Genomic DNA, 25,105 nt, shown 5'->3' on the forward strand with positions numbered 1-25,105 from the left:
AAAAATATAATAAAAAGGAGCCCAGTGACTCTCTTCATTTTCAGATACTGCAGTGATCTAGACTTGCCAAACATTATAGACTTGCATGGGCTGTATTTGATATATATTTGTATCAGGGTCTGTAAGACAGACTACCAGCCTCCCTTAGTGTGCGCACAGCTAAGGTCCGGCTTTTCATCTGAACCGAAGCATGAAATAAACATAATTTCAATCACGTCCCTTGCTGCAACTATTCCTCCTAATGTTGCTTTATCCCTGACCCCTGAGGCTAAGGTCACGCTAAACAAACACCAGCAAATCCACAACAAGTGAAAAGCCCAAGAAGATAACACCTGTCATGTTCGTGATTGATGGGCGCGATATCGACACATGTCAATTGCAATCATTAACGACAGGGGCGACCTGACTCGGGCCGGATAAGACGGTCTTACTTAAATCAATTGCAGTAATTTTCTAATCATAAAGCTAAGAACATGATTGCTACGGGACAATGTCCGTGGCCCCAACATCCATTACGAGTGATTCTTAATCCGATTTCAGGGAGAAAAAATACACGATTAATTAGTTGAAGCGACGGAAACGGGAATATGATTGGTCTCATAGGTCAAAGTGGCGAGTGATAGTTCGTAGCTCTTTGCGGTCTTTGGGCGAGTATTCGTAGGTGATTCAGGGACACTTCTCGTGTGATCGCCCTTGATACCAGCGAGTGAATGAATGTTGTTTTACACCCACGTCAGCAATATTCTAGTTCTGTAACGACGGCTTGTAAAAAATAAATATCGGACAGGTAAACCAGTGGACTGTGAATGTTTCAGTGTATAAATGTTCTGGGTTCTCTAAGAGAGTGTAGCCTGTGGACTGTGAATGTTTCAATAAATATATGTTCTGGGTTCTGTAAGAGAGTGTAGCCTGTGGACTGTGAATGTTTCAATAAATATGTGTTCTGGTTTCTGTAAGAGAGTGTAGCCTGTAGACTGTGAATGTTTCAATAAATATATGTTCTGGGTTTTGTAAGGGAGTGTACCCTTTGGACTGTGAATGTCTCAGTAAATATATGTTCTGGGTTCTGTTAGAGAGTGAAGCCTGTGGACTGTGAATGTTTCAATAAATATATGTTCTGGGTTCTGTAAGAGAGTGTAGCCTGTGGACTGTGAATGTTTCAATAAATATATGTTCTGGGTTCTGTAAGAGAGTGAAGCCTGTGGACTGTGAATGTTTCAATGTATATATGTTCTGGGTTTTGTAAGGGAGTGTACCCTTTGGACTGTGAATGTTTCAGTAAATATATGTTCTGGGTTCTGTTAGAGAGTGAAGCCTGTGGACTGTGAATGTTTCAATAAATATATGTTCTGGTTTCTGTAAGAGTGTAGCCTGTAGACTGTGAATGTTTCAATAAATATATGTTCTGGGTTCTGTAAGAGAGTGTAGCCTGTGGACTGTGAATGTTTCAATGTATATATGTTCTGGGTTCTGTAAGAGAGTGTAGCCTGTGGACTGTGAATGTTTCAATAAATATATGTTCTGGGTTCTGTAAGAGAGTGAAGCCTGTGGACTGTGAATGTTTCAATAAATATATGTTCTGGGTTCTGTAAGAGAGTGTAGCCTGTGGACTGCGAATGTTTCAATAAATATATGTTCTGGGTTTTGTAAGAGAGTGTAGCCTGTGGACTGTGAATGTTTCAATAAATATGTGTTCTGGGTTCTGTAAGAGAGTGTAGCCTGTGGACGTTGAATGTTTCAATAAATATATGTTCTGGGTTTTGTAAGAGAGTGAAGCCTGTGGACTGCGAATGTTTCAATAAATATATGTTCTGGGTTTTGTAAGAGAGTGTAGCCTGTGGACTGCGAATGTTTGAATAAATATATGTTCTGGGTTCTGTAAGAGAGTGTAGCCTGTGGACTGCGAATGTTTCAATAAATATATGTTCTGGGTTTTGTAAGAGAGTGTAGCCTGTGGACTGCGAATGTTTCAATAAATATGTGTTCTGGGTTCTGTAAGAGAGTGTAGCTTGTGGACTGTGAATGTTTCAATAAATATATGTTCTGGGTTCTGTAAGAGAGTGTAGCTTGTGGACTGTGAATGTTTCAATAAATATATGTTCTGGGCTTTGTAAGAGAGTGTAGCCTGTGGACAGTGAATGTTTCAATAAATATATGTTCTGGGTTCTGTAAGAGAGTGTAGCCTGTGGACTGTGAATGTTTCAATAAATATGTGTTCTGGGTTCTCTTAGAGAGTGTAGCCTGTGGACTGTGAATGTTTCAATAAATATGTGTTCTGGGTCCTGTGAGAGTGTGTAGCCTGTGGACTGTGAATATTTCAATACATATATGCTCTTTGGCCCGTTTCAGTAAATATATGTTCTGTGGGCTATGAGCGAGTGAAGCCTGTGGACTGTGAATGTTTCAGTAAATATATGTTCTGGGTTCTGTAAGAGAGTGTAGCCTGTGGACTGTGAATGTTTCAATAAATACGTTTTCTGGGGCCTGTGAGAGAGTGTAGCCTGTGAATGTTTTAATAAGTATAGAAAACATTTCCCCAATTCGGCTTTATGTTCTCCGCTGGAGCTTTTCATTAGTTAAGTGAATCCTTCCTTTAATTATTCCCTGACTGTCTACAAGACCATGTGATCACTTGACTCGCGATATGACTTGAACATGCACGTTGTGGCAAGTGCATCGTGCAAAGCTAAGTAAAGTCATCGTATGGTAGCTCTGAGAACAATGTTCTGGGTGTAGGGTTACAAGATAATTTCCTTGGCATGAAAGGCAGATTGGAATACCTGGCAGATGTCTTTCCGTCCCCCTCAGTCGCCATATGGGCCAAATTGTGTGTACAGAGCATAGAGTTAAGAAGATAGAATACTTGTAACGAACCAGAAACATAATATGTTTTGGTTTTCATTCCTCTGGTGACAGAACACGTGTCCTCAACATGGCAGTTGTCGAATTTCTATGTTTTGTGTCGTTTGTTTGTTTGTTTGATGTTTCACGCCGATCTTAGCAATATGATTGCGGTTTGTGAATAACAGAGTCTTGATCAGATGATCCAGTGATTGACATAATAGCATCGATCTACGCAATTGGCAGCAACCGAATCATCAAGATTGGCCAACAGTCTCCGTTAGTCGCTCTTCCGACAAGCATGGTTCACTGAAGACCAATTCTATTCAGGGGCGATCGGGTAGCCTAGTGGTTAAAGCGTTCGCTCGTCACGCCGAAGACCCGGGTTCGATTCCCGACATAAGTACAATATGTGAAGCCCATTGCTGGTGTTCCCTGCCGTGATATTGCTCTCACTCACTCACTTACTCACTCACTCACTCATTCACTCTCTCACTCTCTCTCCCTCATATCCGTAACGTGAACGAACTTTTCAGTGCGTTTCTAGTGAATAATGACACAAATAAAAGTTAACTATTTGATTAACCGAAATAGGAAATTAATATATAATTATTAAGAAATAAAGAGTTGTTTATCGTACAAAAAACACTGCAGGGAAACAAACCATGATGGGCGTTTATATCTTATAGGAAACCCTTGAAGATTCGGGTTAGAATAGGTCTTCAGGAGCCAATGCTTGTCGTAAGAGGCGACTGACGGGATCGGGTGGTCAGGCTTGGTTGATGCATGTCACCGTATACCACTGGCGTAGATCGACGCTCATGATGTCAACCACTGGATTTTCTGGTCCAGACTCGATTAGTTTCAGACCGTGTGTGTGTGTGTGTGTGTGTGTGTGTGTGTGTGTGTGTGTTAGCGCACAAGCATACCACGCCCAAGTTCAACATGGGTATCCCACTCAGACACAGTGTACTGTATACAGACACAGTATTCTTCCGAGCTGAAGTCCTTGTTTCACACGATAATGACGAGTGCCAGGCAGGGTAACAGTAATTACCATCTTCTACCATCTTTTGTTATGACGCGAACTAGGATCAAACCACCGATCTGCCGCTCCCCATGCAGAGGTTCTGTCCACTACACCAAGTAGGCGGTCAAATATGAATGAATGGTTCTAAAAGGATGCGAGAGAGCGAGTCTGGTATTTGTCACAAAACATTCAGGGCATCGAAACAATGTGCGAAACAAATAAGTGAGTGAGTGAGTGAAATTGGTTTTATGCCGCGTTTAGCAATATTCCAGCAATATCACAGTTGGGCACACCTGAGATGGGTTTCGAACCCGGGCCTTCGGCGTGACGAGCAAACGCTTTAACCTCGAGGCTACCCCGCCGCCCCTCAAAGGATGAACGTTAGGTATCATGCTTATCCCAGTCAGCAATTTTTACAGCTGGATCGCTGCAGCAATCATCAACCAGAGGGTGATACCATGAGCATCTGTTCACCAAGTCAGCATACAATGAACAACCAGGTTATATGTTGAACACTAGACCATGTGTATAGCTCCCATGTTTGATTGTGACGGGTTTCGCTTGATTTTGTTTGGTTTGGTTGTTTAAGGCCGGTCAGCGATACTCCGGTTTGTAAACAATCGAATCTGGACCAGACAATCCAGTGATAGTTGTCATGAGCATCGATCCACGCAGTTGGGGTGCGATGACATGCATCAACCATATCACCCGATCCCGTTAGTCGCCTCTTACGACAATCATAATAGTCGCTTCGTACGGCAAGCATGGGTTGCAGAAGACCTACTCTTTTCTGGATCTTCACGGGGGGGGGGGGGGGGGATTTCGTTTGAGGGCAATGTGGATAATGTCAGATTCGTAGAATAGAATATAACAGCATGTTTGTCAAATTCATAACATATTTATTCAACCAATCAAACATGAGAAAGAACAAACATCACTACACTCTCAGAAACACTAACAGTACATCTTTCAATAATAAACAGTCGACCCGTGACGTCATCACACTCCAACCAATCAAGATACTAGCCACAGTCAGGTAACTTATTCATTGGATAACGCAGTTTTCTGCTGTCTGAGCGAGGGTTATAATCCGCTTTTGAGCACAGTGTAAATACGGACACCATTCCACTAACTTTGTCTTCTAAAATATCATAGTGAATCAAGAATTGGATTCAGAATACATACACTGCGCTTTTGTCTGACTGTGAACAGTATTTTATCAGTTTGAGAAAACAATTTTAAATAATAAGGTACTTAATATAAATAACAAGGAGTAGCGAAACTACTGCACTCCGATCGGATTAATAAATACATTTCATATTTTTTCTTATGCATTGTACCTACAGTTGAAATAACCACAATATCTGTAATTATTAATTATTAAGTTAATCTAAATCTACTTGGAATGATACAAAAACGTATATGTGAAATATCCCTGCTAAAAATATTAAATAGTGAGTAATATCTCATCACAATTTACAGCCAATCACAACACAGGAAATTGTTTCCATGGCTACAATCACAAACAGGACGTGAATGCAAGTTACATAATAGAGTGGTGCTTCATCACAGTTTTAGAATATTTGAAAAAACATTCAACTTACATTGAGAAAAGTTTACATATTTACATTCAATTATTCAATCATTAATCAATCATCTTCGGGTCACAGTTCATTCTTTTGTTTACTTTCATTTATTCTTTGCAAACATATCACTCAATAAATACAGCCCAATTTACAGCAGAAGCAGTGGAACTTTTCAAAGCCATAATTATAGTTTTCGTTAAGACATTTTAAACGTGTTTATACGTTCGATACACGGACAATTATCGCGGTTGGGTACCGTATGGTGAAGCTGTACGGGGTCGGCCATTTTATATTCTAGGGGCCGGTGAATTGATCGAAAAAATATTATCCCAGAAAATGCTTGGAAATAATAAAAAATGTGAGCAACGAAAAAAAAATAAAAAAAAATATTGTTGCAAGATGATTTAGTTGAAACAATATTTAGGCGCATAGTTTTAATTAAAAATATATCTGCCCTTGCAGCAGTTGCTGTAGATTGGTCGTCACCAATTACGTCACGCTAGAGCCTCGGGTTCACTCTCCGACAGGGGGCAATGCTTGAGGCTCATTCTCGATGTCCAGTGCTGTGCTACTGTCTGAATATTGAAGAAAGGTAACTCACTCACTCATTCACTCACTCACTCAAGCTACATGAGAGCTATATTCAAATGTACATATGTCCACACACGAACAAGTTTAAGAAACCACTACACGAGCACAACGTCAGGTAATACAGTCAGTCTATAATACAATGCTGGACGGATGTAGGGCAGGTCGATAACCGAGTTATCGATGATTAAATATCGTGATATCGATATTATCATTCATTACAGGCACACGGCACTCATACTTCCCTCCGCTATACCGAAACTTGGATTCCAATCAGAATTAAATGCAAATTAGATTGTTAACGAACTAATTGCTTTTCAAGCCAGGTTGACATCTTATTTTATTTAATTCTTTTACACAACTTAGACTCAGTTGTTTCGATAAAACGGGTCAAATTTTGGCATAACGAAGAGGTGTATAAAAATGTGTAAAAGCATATTATCACAAGGTAAGGATAAAGTATCTTCATATATGCAAACAACATGTAAACGTTATAATGATGTCTCTTCAGATTCGGAAAGAATCATGATATATATGCGAAAAACGCATCTGATACACAATGGACACTTGCAATATGACACACGCTGATATATGCATGGAATGTACAAGTTTCACTATATAAAATGCATATGATGCATTATGCATATGAAAAATGATCTGTTTGCATAGCAACGCGCATGCTTGGAATCGTTCTGTTATAAAACATTCATTTAGATGCAATCTGCATGAAAAATAAATCTATAATATGATCTAAATTAATCACAAAAGAATATTTCATCCAAAGTACCAACTTTATAATCTTACGGAAATTGGATAAAATATATTCGATAAACCATTTCGGGACAGAAGCCATGACTAATTGATATTATTCTGATAATATCTGACAAATATATCTAACAATACAAACACAGGCGTAGTGCGCATGTCAAACATGTTCAAGGAAGTAATTACGGTTGGTGCTGGGGGTTTATTGTTTATTTATAACCCATACGTGTACGTTTGTTTAACCGCATCAAAGAGTGAATTTTCTCCTGTTAATAAAACATAGAGCAAATGCCATAACCATATTTGAGAAACTCCGTTTAACAAATGAGACAATCACGTCAGTAAACACAGGTCTTATCCTACACTGACGATCAATAGCGTTTGCAAATGGCTTAATGGCTTCCACGTGTAGCATACGATTTACCCGGAATGTTAAGCGTCAAACAGAAATAATTAAGATAGCGGGTGATAACACGCAGTCAAGAAAGATTTTTCTGTCATCTGAGTACGTCAAACATTTGTGAAACGTAACAATTTTTTTCTAAAACTATTCCCTAAATTACTCTTGTCAGTATGTCAGTCTTGCAGTGGACTCATATGCCATGGCATGACACATGACACATGACACTAGACTTCAATTTCCTTAGCACATACCTGCCCGTTCAATTTGAACTTTGTCCTTTCCACCTGCTAAATATTAATAAGAAATTAATATTCAAATCGAAGATGTTCATTTGATATCTTTCAAACAAAGGAGCTGCTACTATGTTTTCCATTAAAGATTTAACGTTGGGAAATGTAAGATTCTCAGAGCAAGAGTGAAGGTCTTATCGATGAGTGGGTTATGAATATTTGATGGGAGAAATGAAATGTTTTAGCACTTGTCAAAATGAGAGGTACGTTTGAATATAGAAATCGAACAATAATGTTTCAACAAAACCACTGTGATGTCAAAAGACTGAACAACCTGGTGTAAACAAAAACGTAAATACTGAAATAAATACACTTGGATTGAACACTTTTGTGGATGTATACTGGATTTCAAATTATAGAATATGGAATGATGACGATGGAGCTTTGGAAACCAATTTGTAAATTACAAATCATATAAACTGTTGATGTGTAAAAAACGACACAGTAACGTACCTAACTGTCAGTTTGGAATGACATCGAAACCGTCATTTGGGTCAATATTACTACCTGATCTAATTACGACAACCGAAAACCAAACCATAGTTACATTCGGTCCTAATCATGTACGTCAGTGGAGCGCGATCGTGAAATTAGCTAATCCGAATGTCGTAAACCATCACGACAACCGTAAAGTGAGATGCCATTTCCTCCTCGCCCCCAGTGCTGATAGCGACATCGATATTTGAAATTATTGATCGACAGGGCATTATTACCTGTCTTTCTCTCATTAACCCATGATTAAGCACAGAGCGTTCAGGTGTAATATAATAATCATATTAACTTAAGTCGGATTCTTCTCTTGATTTGCGGCTGCCTTGAGTAGGTAAGCAGACGCCAGATTGACTTGCATCGAGCTGGGCCCAAATCGCCATATGCCAACGTGACGAGGAACGGTGACGATTCCTGATCTCCGAGGTCGTGCAAAGCGATAAGAATGATAAATTGGAATTCTCAAAACCACCGTCTTGACACCACAAGGAGATTCAGACATTGAGAGTGTCATGTCAAGCACTTTCAACAAGCTTTTAATTAGGCACTTTAGGTTTTAGGCTTTTACGCTTTGCTTTGATGTGGAAAATGTGACTGGTTCCCTTGATTGCGAGATATGTAGTACAGTAAACTACGTTTATAACGAACACGCTTATAACGAACTGACCGATATGACGAACATATTTCTTAGTCCAAGCCATTTGTTGTATATATGCTTATAACGAACTACGGTTATAACGAACTAAAATAAGTGGTTCCCTTTAGTTCGTTATAACCATAGTTTACTGTATTAGGGGAATGTATGTGTTGAGACATAATCTATAGCGCTACTTCAGCACATCGGACGGGGAAACATGAAACACGTGTCTTGGCCTTACAGCCGATACAGTGTCATAAATAAGACTAATAAAATACGTCTTTGGGACATAAAGCACTTGCGGTACTTTGTGTGGATGGAATAAATATCTGCCTTTCCTCACCGGAAGTATTCGTTGAGGCGGCCATCTTGCAACAGAATTATATCCTGGACGGACATGAAGCATTGGGATCTTTGTGTGACGTCATGTCACACGTGATCATAAATTATAATAAATATTGTCCTCGTGTGGTGAATAAATAGTCTATGGTCTGTTGGTGCTTTCAGTTTCGTATACAGTTCCGATGCTCGCACATTTCACGGATGGTCGACAGAATGCTGACTGATTCTTTCAACACACTGTTCGTTTGGACAAGTTCTCGACTGAACTGTTCGAAACTTGCTGGAGTCGTGTCTTGTCGCCGGATGTTCTTATACGCGGCTTCCGCCATCTGCAGGAAGTTCATCTCCATCATTGAGCACGTGCATTTCTGTTTCTTGATCCTCGGTGAAAGCGGGACTGTGTTTTCTGACGAAGATGTATCACCTACAAAAAAAACAAGTGTCACATTAAAGGGGAGGTAACTCATACGGTTCTAATATCAACAGTGCATGTGTGTTGTTTTACGCCGCTTTTAGAAATATCAATTAACCAGTCACATTGTAACCGGGTAAGATTTGGCACCGAGGATCCTCTGCTGTTCGAAAGATCGGGTCGTCAGGCAAGGTGGCTTGGTTGATGGTGTGTCACTGTACCCCTACAGCGTGGATCGTTGGTAGCAATATCAATCACTGGATTGTCTGGTCCAGAGTCGATCATTTACAGGCCGTCGTCATAGAAACGTACGGCGTTAAACAACAAACAAACAATACTATGAGGTCTGGTATGTGTCACAAAGCGCCAACATCCAAAGCATCGAAACAATATTTGTTTGTTTGTTTGTTTGTTGTTTAACGCCGCACTCGACAATATTCCAGCTATATAACGGCGGTCTGTAAATAATCGAGTCTGGCTAAGACAATCCAGTGACTGAAATCATGAGCATCGATCAACGCAATTGGGATACGATGACATGCATCAACAAAGTCAGCGAGTCTGACCCCCGATCCCGTTAGTCGCCTCTTACGACAAGCATAGTCACCTCTTACGACAAGCATGGGTTGGTGAAGACCTATTGTACCGTAGACCTTCACAGGTCCATCGAAAAAATAAATGTTCTCAATTCTATATCGAGAATCAAGTGACAAAGTTGTCAATCTGCTACAAAATGCACAAAACACCACGTGACTTGTCTACCGCAAACTTTCTTGAACGACGCCAGTTCTTTGAAATTACAGGAAAATTGATTCAGTATGGTTTTATGCAGCTTTATACAATATTCCAGCATTATAACGGCAGGGGACACCAGAAATGGGCTTCACACATTGTACCCATGTGGGGAATCGAACCGGGTCTTCGGCGTGACGAGACAGCGCTTTACCCACTAGGCTACCCCACCGCCCGGAAACAAAAATAAGCATATGTGCGTACCAAATTTCCGTTTCTTTGTCATTTCTAACCGCTCTCTACCGGACTCCATGGGTCGTTGCATACAGTCGCATCTGTGATGGTCTGGGAACGACGAGGGCGGCGTGGGCGTGGCCCAGGAGGGAGAGGGGAGAGGACGGTCGTGGTATGTAAAGTCCCTTTCGAAGAACGCCCGCGGATGTTCGGGACCCGGGGACCTCTTGTCCCGGTAGGTAAAGTACATGTGGTGATTGTCGGAGTCTCGGTGGCGCTCCAAGTACACGTCATCGTGCGGCTCGGGGGGTACCCGGTGGTACGTATCTGGAATGTCAAGGTAGATTATGAGCATTGAGTTTGATGTAGTAGTTGTAGTAGTAGTAGTAGTAGTAGTAGCAGTGGAGGCAGCAGCAGTAACAATGGCAGTTGTAAGGCTGTAGCTGTTAAGACTTAGGTATTGGGCACTTAGGGTTTTTCGTTAGAGACAGAATATTTGTTCAAAAAAAACCGTTGTTTTGTTCACTACATAGTTCCATCAAGTATGTTATTTGTTAAACCTGCGGCAAAATTCTCTCCTTTCAATTTTGTATGAAATTGTTTGAATTGTTTGAACCGAAACGTCACAGAAAGTAACCGGAGAAGTTTTCAGAACGGCAATCCAACACGTACTCCTGATCTACACTCAATAACGTTTCTAAACCAGCATGTCGTTCTTACCATTTCGGATGACTCTATATTCGTTTTCAATTCCTGCAAACAGTTGCCTCTTGATCTTCTCCGACATACTGTCTCCGGGTTGTCGATCTGGCTCCGCAGGTTTGCGGGGAGTCAGACTCGAGTTCTCGTCGCCTACCTTCTCGTAACGTAATGGCGTCTGGAGCACTTCCGGTACACGTTTTGGCGTTGATTCAGTCTTGGATTTGAGAATCTGGAATTGAATGAGAGAATATATTGTACAAGTTATGACATTGTTTTCTTTTCCGCCACTGCCACCTTATAAGGACAAAATATATGTTCTTGTTTCTGTTTAGCGATCAATAGTAAAAATCGCCCCTACCCTATAATTTAATAATTATACAAGCTAACATCACTCAATTATTACTTTTTAGTATTAGATTGCGAGGCACGTTTCGACGCAACCAGTCCCAACCACCAGAAATACCGTTCTTGCTTATTAATTTAAGATGGAATGGTTTAGAAATTGAAATAGAACATAAAATATAACCTACCTACTCCTTTCCTATTAAGAAGATTGAAATTTCTGCCTGTGCCCAAATACGGTTGGGCGGATTAGTGATATATATACACGTGCATATTCACAGCTACAGGACCGCCTCCGTGGTCTAGTGGTAGAGCGTCCGCCCGGAGAGCGGAAGGTCCGGGGTTCGATCCCCGGCCGCGTCATACCAAAAGACGTTAAAAGATGGTACTTGTTGTTACCCTGTCTGGCGCTCGGCATTAAGGGGCTAAAACAAGGACTGGTCGGCTCGGAGTCAGTATACTGTGTCTGAGTGGGGTATTCATGTTCAACTGCGGCATGGTATCTCAGTGAGCTAGCACTATAAATCGGCATCAGTCCGGACTAGTACCAGCAGCCACACACACACACGTACATGCACGTCGCTATGTAAGTGCAATAATCTTGGACGCGACGTTAAACCCCATTTCACCTCACCTCACAGCTACAGAATAGTTAACGGTGTAGATGACAAATTGGCATCGGTTTTCAATCACCCAAGCTGTGTATGCCCATAACATTCCAATAGGTAAATGATCAATCAAGCACCGGGTTCATGCGACCCAATTCTTAAAAGCAAAAAAAAAGAAGAAATCAATACCCGATGCAACAAAGTTGATCGAAGTTTGTTGCAAACCACTGAAATAATAGGATTAAGGAAATACACCTAATCAATATTTTGAAAGGCTCAAAATTGAATCTTTTATGATCAGCGTTCTCGTGAGAACCAAAAAAAAATTCATCCTATTCGTGAGTTGATACAAACATTGCAGATCACGTCCTAAAATATCGTCCTTATTCTCAACGGACTAATCCATACATGAACGTCGGGCCATGGGAAAGGACAAAGTCTCTGCTAAGTCTAGCATTGCACACGCATATCATTTATTCACCTACCCGGCGATGGTGGAAATACCGTTGCTTGGCAAGATCGAAGTCACCTTGCTGAAAGAATAGGCTCCGAACAAAGGCCCGCTGAAGCCATTGTCCATGCCCACAATACCAAGACGGTGGCTGCGATATTCAAGTACGTTTTGTTTAAGGATGGTTGAGTCTTTTCCGTGTCACCATTGATTACAGTGATGCGAACGTGACAAATTTCGATGGGGTAAATTGGGGATTTGGGTAAAATAAATATTTAGCACTTTAGCGCGGCATTGACGGGTCGATGCTGGGTAAAGGGAAAGTATTGTTAACGAGTGACCTATTATCAAAGATGACTTTGTTATTTGTTGTATTGGAGATGGAATTCTTGCTATTTCTGTTTGATGCAAAAGCAACAAAGGATGCAAATCGGATGCAATGGCAGATTGGTGATTAGTGAAAGTGATTGGATAATGATTGCCATATCGTAAATCTGTCACTGAGTGTACAGCCGTACAACCATACTCCAGATTACCCATTACGATGTACAAGAAAATGTGTATGAATTGTATGCATTAGTTTTATACGATTCCATTGTAAAGTGAGTGAGTGAGTGCGTGCGTGAGTGGGTGGGTAGGTGGGCTGTTTGGGTGAGTGAGTGGGTTAGTTTGTGAGTGAGTTTGTGAGTGAGTGAGTGAGTGAGTTAGTTTGTAATTGAGTGAGTTTGTGCGTGAGTGCGTGCGTGCGTGCGTGAGTGAGTGAGTGGGTGGGTGGTTTGGGTAAGTGAGTAAGAGATTGAGTGAGTGATTGAGTGAGTGAGTGAGTGAGTGGGTGAGTGAGTGAGTGAGTGAGTGAGTGAGAGAGTTTTGAACAGTATTTTGGTTATACCACAGCGTGTGGGTCAAGCCCGAAGTGATGCAGGTCTTAGACGTTTACCACTTGGCAAAACCTAGGAGCAAGAGCAAGGTGCTGACAAACCTAGAAACAGAATTAGTGCGAACCGGAATTCGAACCCAATATCAGAGGTTTTTGTCCCGCTAAAGGAACGCAACTCCGCACAGCGGCGTCTTCAGCAACTCCGCACAGCGCCGTCTTCAGCAACAAACCCACCCGTACACCAATCGGGGTCTTACGTATATTGCCGAGTGTGACGTTAAACAACAAACAAACTCCAAACGATTGTTTATCCGCCTGTAACACTCTTGACCTAGTGTTGAAGTATAACTGGCAGATGCGACTCGAAAACTGCATAGGCCTCTCATGTTGACCTGCTTGCTATGCAGTGTGCTGCTGCTGGCATACATCAGTTGCAATGTGCGTGTTTTTGCTGGCCTACCGATTTGAGGGCGTGTTGGACAAATACTCCTACAAGTACTCTTGACCTCTGTCTAAATACGTTCATGGCCTCGTGGTGTTGCGATATGGTGCTATACACCTCGGCCCCGTCCCACAAAGCGATCGTAGCGCCACCACTATATTAATTCAATGTTATAGTATGGGAGTTACGATCATTTTAGCACCACTATCATAATTCAATGTTATAGTATGGGAGTTACGATCACCTGAGCGCCACCACTATCATGAATCAATGTTAAAGTATGGGAGTTGCGATCATCTTAGCGCCACCACTATCATAAGTTATGTTAAAGTATGGGAGTTACGATCATCTTAGCGCCACCACTATAATAAGTCAATGTTAAAGTATTGGATTAACGATCACCTTAGCGCCACCACTATCATAAGTCAATGTTTAAGTATGGGAGTTACGATAATCTTAGTTACACCACTATCATAAGTCAATGTTAAAGTATGGGAGTTACGATCATCTTAGCGTCACTATCATAAGTCAGTGTTAAAGTATGGGAGTTACGATCACCTTAGCGCCACCACTATCATGAATCAATGTTAAAGTATGGGAGTTGCGATCATCTTAGCGTCACTATCATAAGTCAATGTTAAAGTATGGGAGTTGCGATCATCTTAGCGTCACTATCATAAGTCAATGTTAAAGTATGGGAGTTACGATCGTCTTAGCGCCATCAGTACCAAAGGTTTATGTTAAAGTATGGGCCTTGCGATCATCTTAGCGCCACCAGTACCATAAGTCAATGTTAAAGTATGGGAGTTACGATCATCTTAGCGTCACTATCATAAGTCAGTGTTAAAGTATGCGAGTTGCGATCATCTTAGCGTCACCACTATCATAAGTCAATGTTAAAGTATGGGAGTTGCGATCATCTTAGCGTCACCACTATCATAAGTCAATGTTAAAGTATGGGAGTTGCGATCATCTTAGCGTCTCCACTATCATAAGTCAATGTTAAAGTATGGGAGTTGCGATCACCTGAACACTTTGTCGGACGGCGCTCTGCTTCAGAGTTTATGCGTGGTCTTTGCTCTTTGCACCTGATATAGCCTTGATCTAGCCAGGGGCATAACTGACGCGTGCAATATCACTGTTACTATAACTGTGATATATTCACTTGCGAAAGCTAACCTGTGACCTGTAGCTGTGTATCAAAACGATGCTAAACTCTGGCCACAGTTAACGTATGGTAAATGATGATTTACTTGTGATATACACATGCGCCGTAGCTGACACGTGGTATATTTCTTTGTTATGATACTGGTGACATATCTCATCATGCACACAGGCGCCAATGTTATACGTGTTGCTATCTTACTGGTAACCAAAACGTTTGAGAATGACAAAATCGCTTCAACGATGTTGTATGTGAGATGAGGAGAAATGGAGTTTTCTTTCCTTCCCTTAAAGCCAAGCGTGAGGTAGGGTAACAACAAGTACCATAGTTTAACGTTGTTGGTATGGCGCGGCCAGGGATCGAACCAGCGACCTTCGGCTCTCCTGGCAGACGTTCGTTCCACAAAACGACCCAGCAACATTAAACACCAACTCACTCAGCTTTTTACTGACTGAACTACGTTTAAATTAACGTCACTGAACAACGTCTAAACTAACGTCACTTAACTACGTTTAAATTAACGTCACTGAACTACGTTTAAATTAACGTCACTGAACTACGTTTAAATTAACGTCACTGAACTACGTTTAGATTAACGTCACTGAACTACGTCTAAACTAACGTCACTGAACTACATTTAAATTAACGTCGATGAACTACGTTTAAATTAACGTCACTAAACTACGTTTAAACTAACGTCACTGAACACGTTTAAATTAACGTCACTGAACTACGTTTAAATTAACGTCACTGAACAACGTATAAACTAACGTCACTAAACTACGTTTAAATTAACGTCACTGAACTACGTTTAAACTAACGTCACTGAACTACGTTTCAATTAACGTCACTGAACTACGTTTCAATTAACGTCAGCGGTAACAGTCATATATTATTGCGTCAGGAAATAACACGTATGACACGAGCGAAGCGTCTGAATCCAGTTTGAAATAAGATATTGATTTGTCGTGTCTGTTTCACAAATTAACGTAACAAATAGATGGACGGCCAATTACCGAGCGAGCTAACTGAACATGTCGATATTCTGATTCTTGAGGCAACAATATATTATCGAGTCTGGAAAAGTGTCAGTTTCAGTTTGTGTGTCAAAGCAGTCTCTGTTAAGTCGTTTCTTATGTTAAGACTCTTTCTGTGCTGAGCATAAGACGGTTCGTTTCACTTCATGCAGTTACCCAGCCTTCTTCACACGTGAAGCCTATTCACATCTGTTGTCAACACATATTAAACAATATTGATTTTGTTTCAGTGAAAGGACTATTTTTTTTCGCGAACTACTTTGTCACTGCAGCAACGGACACAACAAATCAACCAATCGCAGCTTGCAATCGCACCTACGTATCCCGGAAGCAACCGTTTACGCACGTGCCTTTAAAATATATGGACTATTTTTCACAACACCAACTGATCAATTTACACCCGAAATTATCCCGTTTGGGCGTTGTGCTTTCATTATGAATCCCTGCAGCTGTGCGTGAATACCGAGAGATGAGTTTGAAATTGTTATATAATCGCAGACTGTTAGAAGCAAGTTCCGCAAATACACGATGATAATACCAACGTCAATGGTATTGGTAGCAATTTTCGATACCAGAAATACAAACTGTTAACGCGGACGTCCTGAGGTTATCTCATTTCAAACAATGTCCAATTCTTATTATAATTTATGATCATTTTTTATTGATTACATGTCTCGTCTGTCAATGCATCGAGTTGAAATTCAATCTGAAATTTCTCGTTTATTTTATTTTTATATTTGCCAGAAGTTCCTTATAATTATAATGACGCATTGTTCACATTTTTTTTCTACAGGGCGTGACCTCAAGATGATTAAAAGGGACTCCTTCATGCGCCTATTTGGATTTAACCGCCATGTCTCATATACGGGTATCTTAAATTTTATGGGAAAGGTTCGCTACCGACATTCTCATTCTTCTTACGGCATGAAATATTAAAACGTGTTACTGGTTTTAACACAAGTTGTCATTTTCCCCGATCGCTGAAGGGTACATTTTGTGTTATCTTAATCCGTGTCCTGTAATTGTGTAAATTTGAATAAATAGAACCATATGAGTTAGGTATCGTGTTCTTGTACACTTACTGTTAGTATACCCGACACAAGGTGGTATTTGTTGTTGTCCATGCATTTAGGGTATAAAACGAGGACTGGTCGGCTCGGAGTCAGTATACTGTGTGAATGGGGTATGCATGTTAAACTGCGGCATCGAGGTGGTCTGCACTATAAAACCGGCATAAGTTCGGACTAATGCAAGCACACACACACACACCGATCCACACACACACACACACACACACACACACACACACACACCGATCCACACACACATCATCCCCTCCCTCCATCCGAGTATATTCCTCGTTCGTTTTAGACAAAAAGGGAAATATTACCTCTGCATCTTTTCGTTCTTGTGTGAACCTCTCAGCGTCTTGTTGCCCTCTGTAGTCAAACACCTGCCTCGGCCTATAAGAAAAGTCTGGGGAAACGGGAGAACTTCTCGATTTACTGTCCGAAATGACCCACTCTGAATCGTCCTCGAACACATTCCCGTCCGCTTTTGAAAAACAGTCCTCATTTTCCTTGCACGAAGAAGTCGATGAGCTTCTCTCCTTCGGGACAACTAATACCCGCACATTTCCGTACCTAGATACCAAATCCCTTTGAATTGCTTCCATAGGTATATACATTCCCCTCTGCACGGAATCCGACTTTTCCATGATCACGTGAAATTGTCGTCTGCCCGCGGTGTCGTCTGCTTCAGGCGTCGTCTGCTCACTTCATCAGTTATCGTTTGGCGGGACCTTTACTGACAGTCCCGAAACAGTGCACGCTTAATCTGAAATATATATGAGAAACCATTTCAGGTACCATTGATGTTAGCAATCTCCGGGGAAACCACGTGCAAAATGATGTCACTGAAAACTGACCAATCAGCTGACAGATTAACCGGTCGCGCTTCTTGGACGTCCCATGCGCTGAAAATTAAGCCATTAACAAGTATTGCCTGCAGCGACACCAAAGCACAACTAACCTTGTTTGTTCTTACCTGTCATTTTATACCAAGTCGGGTGAACTGTACTGCATACTAATCGATAAAGCTAGTGTCACGGGTATGCTTATAAATTATTCCCACAGTGTCAACGAAATAAACTGTCCATGGAATTCCTATACGGCCCGTGAGCTCGAACTGCACGCGCAGCACGGGATCTTTGCCGAAGGCATAACGGCAAATTAGGGCCATGATCGATGGCGGATCGAGAATCATTTGCTGTCGCTTGTGAGCGTTATGACTCGGCTGCGAATTGTTCCCTTGAGGGTCCATCTGTCCGTGTGCTACATTATCCCCCCTATGAACTATTGCAATATCGCTTTAGCTATAAGCTGCAATAGACAATACTTCCATTGCAATGTGATCGATGTCGCAGTTGTCAATATCACCAGAACGCACCAACGGAGCATAGAAATGGTGATATTTACATCGGTAAATTTCGTTAGACATTGACACATCGATCACCCACAATAGGTGCCAGAATGATGTTTTGAACATGTTTGTGTTTATTTCAGGTATTGTATCTGTATTATCATTTTGTATCGTAATTAGGACAAACTACACCTCTCACACAGCGTCTCGGTTGATTTAATCATATCTTTGATTTCTAATTGCAAAATATGTTAAGTCAGCGATATTATATCCAAAACATGAACTGCACTGGAACTCAAAGCACTCAAAGAATTCTTCTACATGATTGTATTTCTTGAAATATAAATTGATCAAACAGATTTCAAAACTAAAAACTCTTTGACATTTTATATTTGAAAGCAATACATTTGCTTTTCTTTCGTCACAAATGTTCACTTTACACGTTGTAAATGTCTTGTGGCTGCAAATTCATTTCTTACCCCCGTATTCATTGGATCAATCTATTTGAAAACAAAATTATCCAACAACATATTACTTATTAACAAACTGTAGCAGAAGTGAGTAATGATCAATTAGACATAAGCAAATTTAATAACAGTTTTTTTTAATTTTCAATGACAAAAAAACTCGGTTTACTTTCTTTTGCCATTCAGGTCACATTGCGCTTTCATCATCGGGAAGTGTGTCTAGCTCTGTCCATGAATAACCAGTGATTGACATCATGAGCATCGATCTACGCAAATGGGATACGATGACATACGTCAACCAAGTCACCGAGCCTGACCACCTGATCCTGTTAGTCGCCTCTTACGACAGGTTGTTGATAAGGACTATAAGGTTATACCACCACTTGGCAACAGGCTTGGTTAGACTCGGGGCGGTCACATGGTAAACCGCCCACACAGCATTTCCCCAAGTCATATAAATTCCGATGGTGCAATACACACTTCACCGATGAGGCGTGGCATGGACGACGCATCCTAATGCAGCTTTTGTGGGGCTACCTCGGCAAATAAAATTTCCAACTCAAATCGGCCACTCTACTGGTATAATTTGTTTGTTGTTTATCGCCGCACTCAGCAATATTCAAGCTATATGACTGCGGTCTGTACATAATCGAGTCTGGACCAGACAATTCAATGATTGACATAATGAGCATCGAGCCACCAAATTGGGATGCGACATGCATTAACCAAATCAGCGAGCCTGACCACCCGATCCCGTTAGTCGCCTCTTTCGACAAGCATAGTCGCCTCCTACGACAAGCCCAGTCGCCTCAGGACAAGCATGATTTGTGGAGAGCACGTCTAGCCCGAATTTTCACGGATCTCCATCAGTTAGTTTTGCTGTAAATGTTGTAGTTTTCCTATCAATATTTTTCTGATTGAGCACGTTTGTCATCAGTTTGTTTTCAAGAAATATATCGCACCGACAATACATTTTCTTCCGGGTTTTTTACGTCACAACCTCTTTAGAGAATTATAACATTATAACAATTTATATGGTCTGAGGTCATTGTGAAATCTGGTAAAGAACTTTAAATACAACGTGTTATATTTAATTATAAGTGAACAATTAGGACGGGGTGGGCCTTTAAAACGACAACGCGATACCTCTTCGCTGAGGGTTTACCCACAAGGAAGTGTTGCGGCACGCTGTCGAGTCATAGCACACGCAGCACGTGGCTGTTGGTGAAATGAACAAGCGTCTATTTCACTTGACACAGTAGCATAACAATCTGTCTGACCTTACACTGACATGCATTGCTTGAAACATGAACATTGGCTGAGAGTACGGCTGTCGAGAGTGAGGGGTGGGGTGGGGGTTGGGGTGGAGGGTGGGGGGTGGGGGGGTCGGCTTTGTACCCCATGCGCCCGCCCCCACTCCCCCAACCCCAAGGAGAAGGGGTTGAAAAGTGATATCATCTATCAGATTCAACAGGCTGTGAATTTAAAGGACGACGTAAACTGATCAGCGGTGTATATTGCAGCTTTGGAACGTATTACACTCCAAATATAGCACGTGTCATTTTGGTTTCCTAACACTGCGATAATGTAATCACTTTGTTTGTCATTTGAGGGTGTGGGGGGTAGTTATGACCAGATATTGTGTCGAAATGTTTGACATGTACAGATGGGTAAGAAATAGGAGGGCGTGGCAGAGTTGAGTCAGGGGTAGGGGGTGAAATATTAATCGGACGGGTGGAGTTATCAAAATGAATCACACAAGCGCATGTCGTCCCGATGTGGGATCGCGATGCGTTAGTGAGTACGAAGTTTTGTTGTGATGGGGCAAGATGGCTGACTTCTGGTGCCATATTCTTTCTGCGCCGAAAGAAAAGCACTCTATCTTTCGTAGAATTTTATGCCGCCTCTCTCTCAGCAATAATTCACCACGGAGAGGGCACACTGTTTCTGTTTGTTTGTTTGTTTGTTGTTAAACGCTGCACTGAGTAATATTCCAGCTATGGAATATGACGCCTGTCTGTAAATATTCGAGTTTGGACCAGACAATCCAGTGATTGATATCATGAGCATCGATCATCGCAATTGGGATACGATGAAATACATCAACTAAGTCAGTGAGCCTGACCACCCGATCCCGTTAGTCGACTCTTACGACAGGTTGTTGATAAGGACAGACACAGCCCTCAGACTGGGGCCGACCCCAGCGTTCCTCGTTATACCACCACTTGGCAACAGGCTTGGTTAGACTCGGGGCGGTCACATGGTAAACCGCCCACACAGTATTTCCCCAAGTCATATAAATTCCGATGGTGCAATACACACTTCACCGATGAGGCGTGGCATGGACGACGCACCCTAATGCAGCTTTTGTGGGGCTACCCCGGCAAACAAAATTTCCAACTCAAATCGGCCACTCTACTGGTATAATTTGTTTGTTGTTTATCGCCGCACTCAGCAATATTCAAGCTATATGACTGCGGTCTGTATATAATCGAGTCTGGACCAGGCAACCCAATGATTGACATAATGAGCATCGAGCCACCAAATTGGGATGCGACATGCATTAACCAAATCAGCGAGCCTGACCACCCGATCCCGTTAGTTGCCTCTTTCGACAAGCATAGTCGCCTCCTACGACAAGCCTAGTCGCCTTTTACGACAAGCATGCGTTGCTGAAGACCTGTTCTGTCCCGGATCTTCATGGATCTTCTCACTGGTATATAACAGACATCCTGTCGACATACCTTTTGGAAACAAACGATTCCGTCTTAATATATGCATGAACGGTATGACAAGGCCAAGGTGTGGACATATTTAGTACTCCATTACCTTGTCGTGACTGGTTGTAAACATGTTCTTGACAACGGGGAATTTGTTTTCAATTCCCCGTATTTGCAAGCAATCCAGATTGTCGTATTGCTAAGTGCACGCGTTGGGCGGTTCATTCGGTGCAAAAGCGTCACGTGGTTCGCTGTTTCCCGATGTTACAAACTGCACTTATTTAAATATTTACATACAAAACAAATCGGAAACAAACTGTGATCTGTGGAAACATTTACATCATGAAGGTTAATTGTGTAAATTTACTAAGCATGGCAGTTTGAAAAGGTTGTAAGCGGCCTCGTGCTGTTGAGTGCATGCGCGACACACTCGCGTGGCAGATTAGTCTGGTAAGAGTTGTCTCCCTTATACCACGCCCGACAACACGAACCTTCGCCCGTATGGATTGCGCTCACCGAAAGTCGGGAATTTCGTTGGCGGTGTTCAGAAAACGCTGAGAGGTAAAACGGCGTCTTTTAAAGGAAAATGTGCGTATCTTCCTGGCTGTAAATACTGTAGGGGAAATTAGCCAATTAATCAATGACGCCGACCATTAACACAAGTCAGTAAATTACCTCCTTTGTTTTTTTCCGATGCTAATTAGACCATAAAATTTAGCAAACAGCTCCCTGTTTTGACAAGGATGCGTTGATTTTCGAATTTTCTTACATAAATCCTACTCGTGTTTCTACTGATTGAAGTGTATAGCTTTGTTTGTCATCATAAAATACTCGACGTAATGAAAGAGGGAAAAGATGGATGCGTCCTTATGAAACATTTGACTCTCGTATATGAAAGACATCGTCATAATAAACCTCTTGGCATCATAACGTACTGCGTCGTGGACAGCGTCGTTGTGTTAGGATTGTTGTTACTGACGTTACTGTTCAGCGTTTGTAGGATAACAATATACCATCATCATCATAATCATCATCATCATCATCATCAACCTATTTTAATACCGAAGCAGGTGTCCTATCATCATCATCATCATCATCATCATCATCATCATCAACAACAACCTAATACTGAAGCCGGTGTCCTATCATCATCATCGTCGTCGTCATCGTCATCATCATCATCATCATCATCATCATCATCAACAACCTAATACTGAAGCCGGTGTCCTATCATCATCATCATCGTCGTCATCGTCATCATCATCATCACCATCATCATCATCATCATCATCATCATCATCAACAACCTATTTTAATACTGAAGCAGGTGTCCTCCCAGAAAGCGCTACACGACCTGTACCCATTCTCCGCTAACAAGCCGAAAATCACTAATTAGGGACCGAGTATTATCTGTAATTATCACATGTTCCAAATATCAGATTATCACCTTGGCAAATCGGAGCATGGCGTTATCACCGGCGGATAATTGTGACCAGGTATAATTACGTCCGGGCAAAGAAACTGATTTCGAAAGTTATCAGAAAAGCAAGTCATTATCAATAATAGCATCAACCTGTAGTTGTTACTTCTCGTGGGTGTTATCAAATTACATGTATCAATATAGGAAGGTGTTACCTGCAATATGGGTCGAGATAATTATGATTACATGCAAGAGGTAGTTACCGATATTTTTATGATTATATTATGGGAACTCAGATGTACCAAGACAGGTAGGGACATCAAACAAAGCGCCGCCCAGGTGAGGCAGCATTGCCCCTATTATCGCTGTCTCCGCTCTGCTTTTGTGTAACCTTGAGCTATTTTTGTGTCAAGTACCGTTATGCTTGTTTTATTGTTCCGCTCTTTCTCACTATAGCGCGTAATAGAGACACACAACACGAGCCCACAACGCCTTAATGATATTCCTCGTTATAATGCCAAATAAGTATAATTATTGTGATGTGAAAATAGTGTATCAATACATATAAAGTGGTTTTGCATAATTATGAAGTCATTTCGACCCGCCTAATAAATCAGCATATTGGACGTTTACCCACCTTTTTCCACTGTGCATTGAAACGTTTTTTTTAATGCATAAATAACAAAACATTTGGGTTAACGTGTAACGTGTATTGGTTTCAAAATGTTGACTCACAGAGCTATTCAAGAATAAGCCAGCTATCATTTTTTACAACTAAACCTACCATGTATAAAAAAAGAATTGCCGACCTACAAGAACACAAATCAGTTGAATATAAAAATATTCTCGAATAACATTTTAAATATATATATATATATAAATGACAACAATAATTTGACATGTTGAACAAAATGTAAACAAAACGTTACTCACCAACTTTTCCAAACTTTACAATCCATCGGAATGTTCAATGCAATCCATTGGGAAAACTCTCACATCTGTGTGTATTTCCTTGAATATCGCTTCGATAAATACAAACTACTGATGTCCCCTTCACTCGTCCAGCCCAGGTACTCGTGGTGTAGGCCCGAGCCAGATAGCGGTACTATAGCAAGCTGATCAGACCCCTCGCTAGCTTATAGTAAAGATTTTTATCCCGTAGTACGAAACCCACACCCCGTCGTGTGATTGGCGGGTCCAAAGCTCCGTTAGAGGCCGTTAGGGGTGGAAATTCCTCAGGTAATTAATAGTAACGAAGCCAGCTGTATCCAGTCACGTGACCGTATGTAAAACACCGGGTCACGTGACGCACTTATATTCTCACGGTGGCGTCGTCTGTTACGCTGGTCATGTGACTTCACGGGTCACGTGACACGCATTCCACTATCATCCACGATAGCGGGTGCATTCGTATTTCTTTGGTGCTTGTTTACACATGATAACTTGTACAGCGGTCGAACATGGGTATTTGTTTACATGTACCACGAAGATTAATAACTGAGCGATATAAATTCCATTCATCTGAACTGTATCAGGGATTTATTGACGAGAGTATTTGAACCCAGCCATCCAAAACAGTCACCCTTTCTGCACGCGAAGGACACTTTGGTGCGGGACATAATTTACTTTCCACTGTTATAAAAACTCTGCAAACAATCTAAAGGTAATGTTAAACTGGTATTCTATTAAGTATGTGGCTAATGCCGAATTCCAATGCTTGGTTCCCGAGTTGATGAAGTCTGACTGTCCGCCATATTGTTATGGTTCGGCCCGGAACATGTATACGAATGTGTAATTGTCGTAAAGCAGTGTTGGGATTTCGTAATATCCACTCTCGTGTGTAAACTGTGACATGTGCGAGTAGGTCTGCGTAACCCGAACAAATAATATTTACGCGTGTTCAATCGGCAAATGAGCACATTTGTTTCGAGTCAATATTTGTGGATTTACTGCACTGTGGTTTTCAAAGCGTTTGCTGGGTACGCCATTGTTACGTACTCCGTGTTTTGTGTAGAGCGCTACTGTGACGCCGGAATAATGACCAAGCTTGACGAATGGCATTAGAGAAATTAATGATTTGTTCGTTATCAAATCTGTATTGAAA

General features: G+C 41.4%; 1 protein-coding gene across 1 annotated transcript; it reads right to left on the reverse strand.

Annotated features, from left to right (window-relative positions):
* Positions 1–4,753: 4,753 nt before the first annotated feature.
* Positions 4,754–24,202, reverse strand: LOC124152689. Its single transcript, XM_046525719.2, has 5 exons — positions 23,935–24,202; positions 17,364–17,809; positions 11,070–11,280; positions 10,380–10,676; positions 4,754–9,395 (listed from the first exon to the last, which is right to left on the reverse strand). The coding sequence occupies exons 2-5, from the start codon at positions 17,688–17,690 to the stop codon at positions 9,133–9,135; spliced, it is 1,098 nt and encodes a 365-aa protein (XP_046381675.2). The 5' UTR covers positions 17,691–17,809; positions 23,935–24,202; the 3' UTR covers positions 4,754–9,132.
* Positions 24,203–25,105: the final 903 nt, after the last annotated feature.

The sequence above is a fragment of the Haliotis rufescens genome, unplaced genomic scaffold (assembly GCF_023055435.1).
Source record: "Haliotis rufescens isolate VD_foot unplaced genomic scaffold, xgHalRufe1.0.p SCAF_14, whole genome shotgun sequence".
NCBI lineage: Eukaryota > Metazoa > Mollusca > Gastropoda > Lepetellida > Haliotidae > Haliotis > Haliotis rufescens.

Bases quoted from the DNA above. Each gene is read 5' to 3' on its own strand.
- LOC124152689 (XM_046525719.2), bottom strand. From the start codon at position 17,690: ATGGAAAAGTCGGATTCCGTGCAGAGGGGAATGTATATACCTATGGAA. The intron at 10,677-11,069 runs GTAAGAACGACA...TTGACATTCCAG, and splicing joins ATATAGAGTCATCCGAAATG to ATACGTACCACCGGGTACCC. The intron at 9,396-10,379 runs GTACGCACATAT...TTTTTTTTGTAG, and splicing joins GACAAAGAAACGGAAATTTG to GTGATACATCTTCGTCAGAA.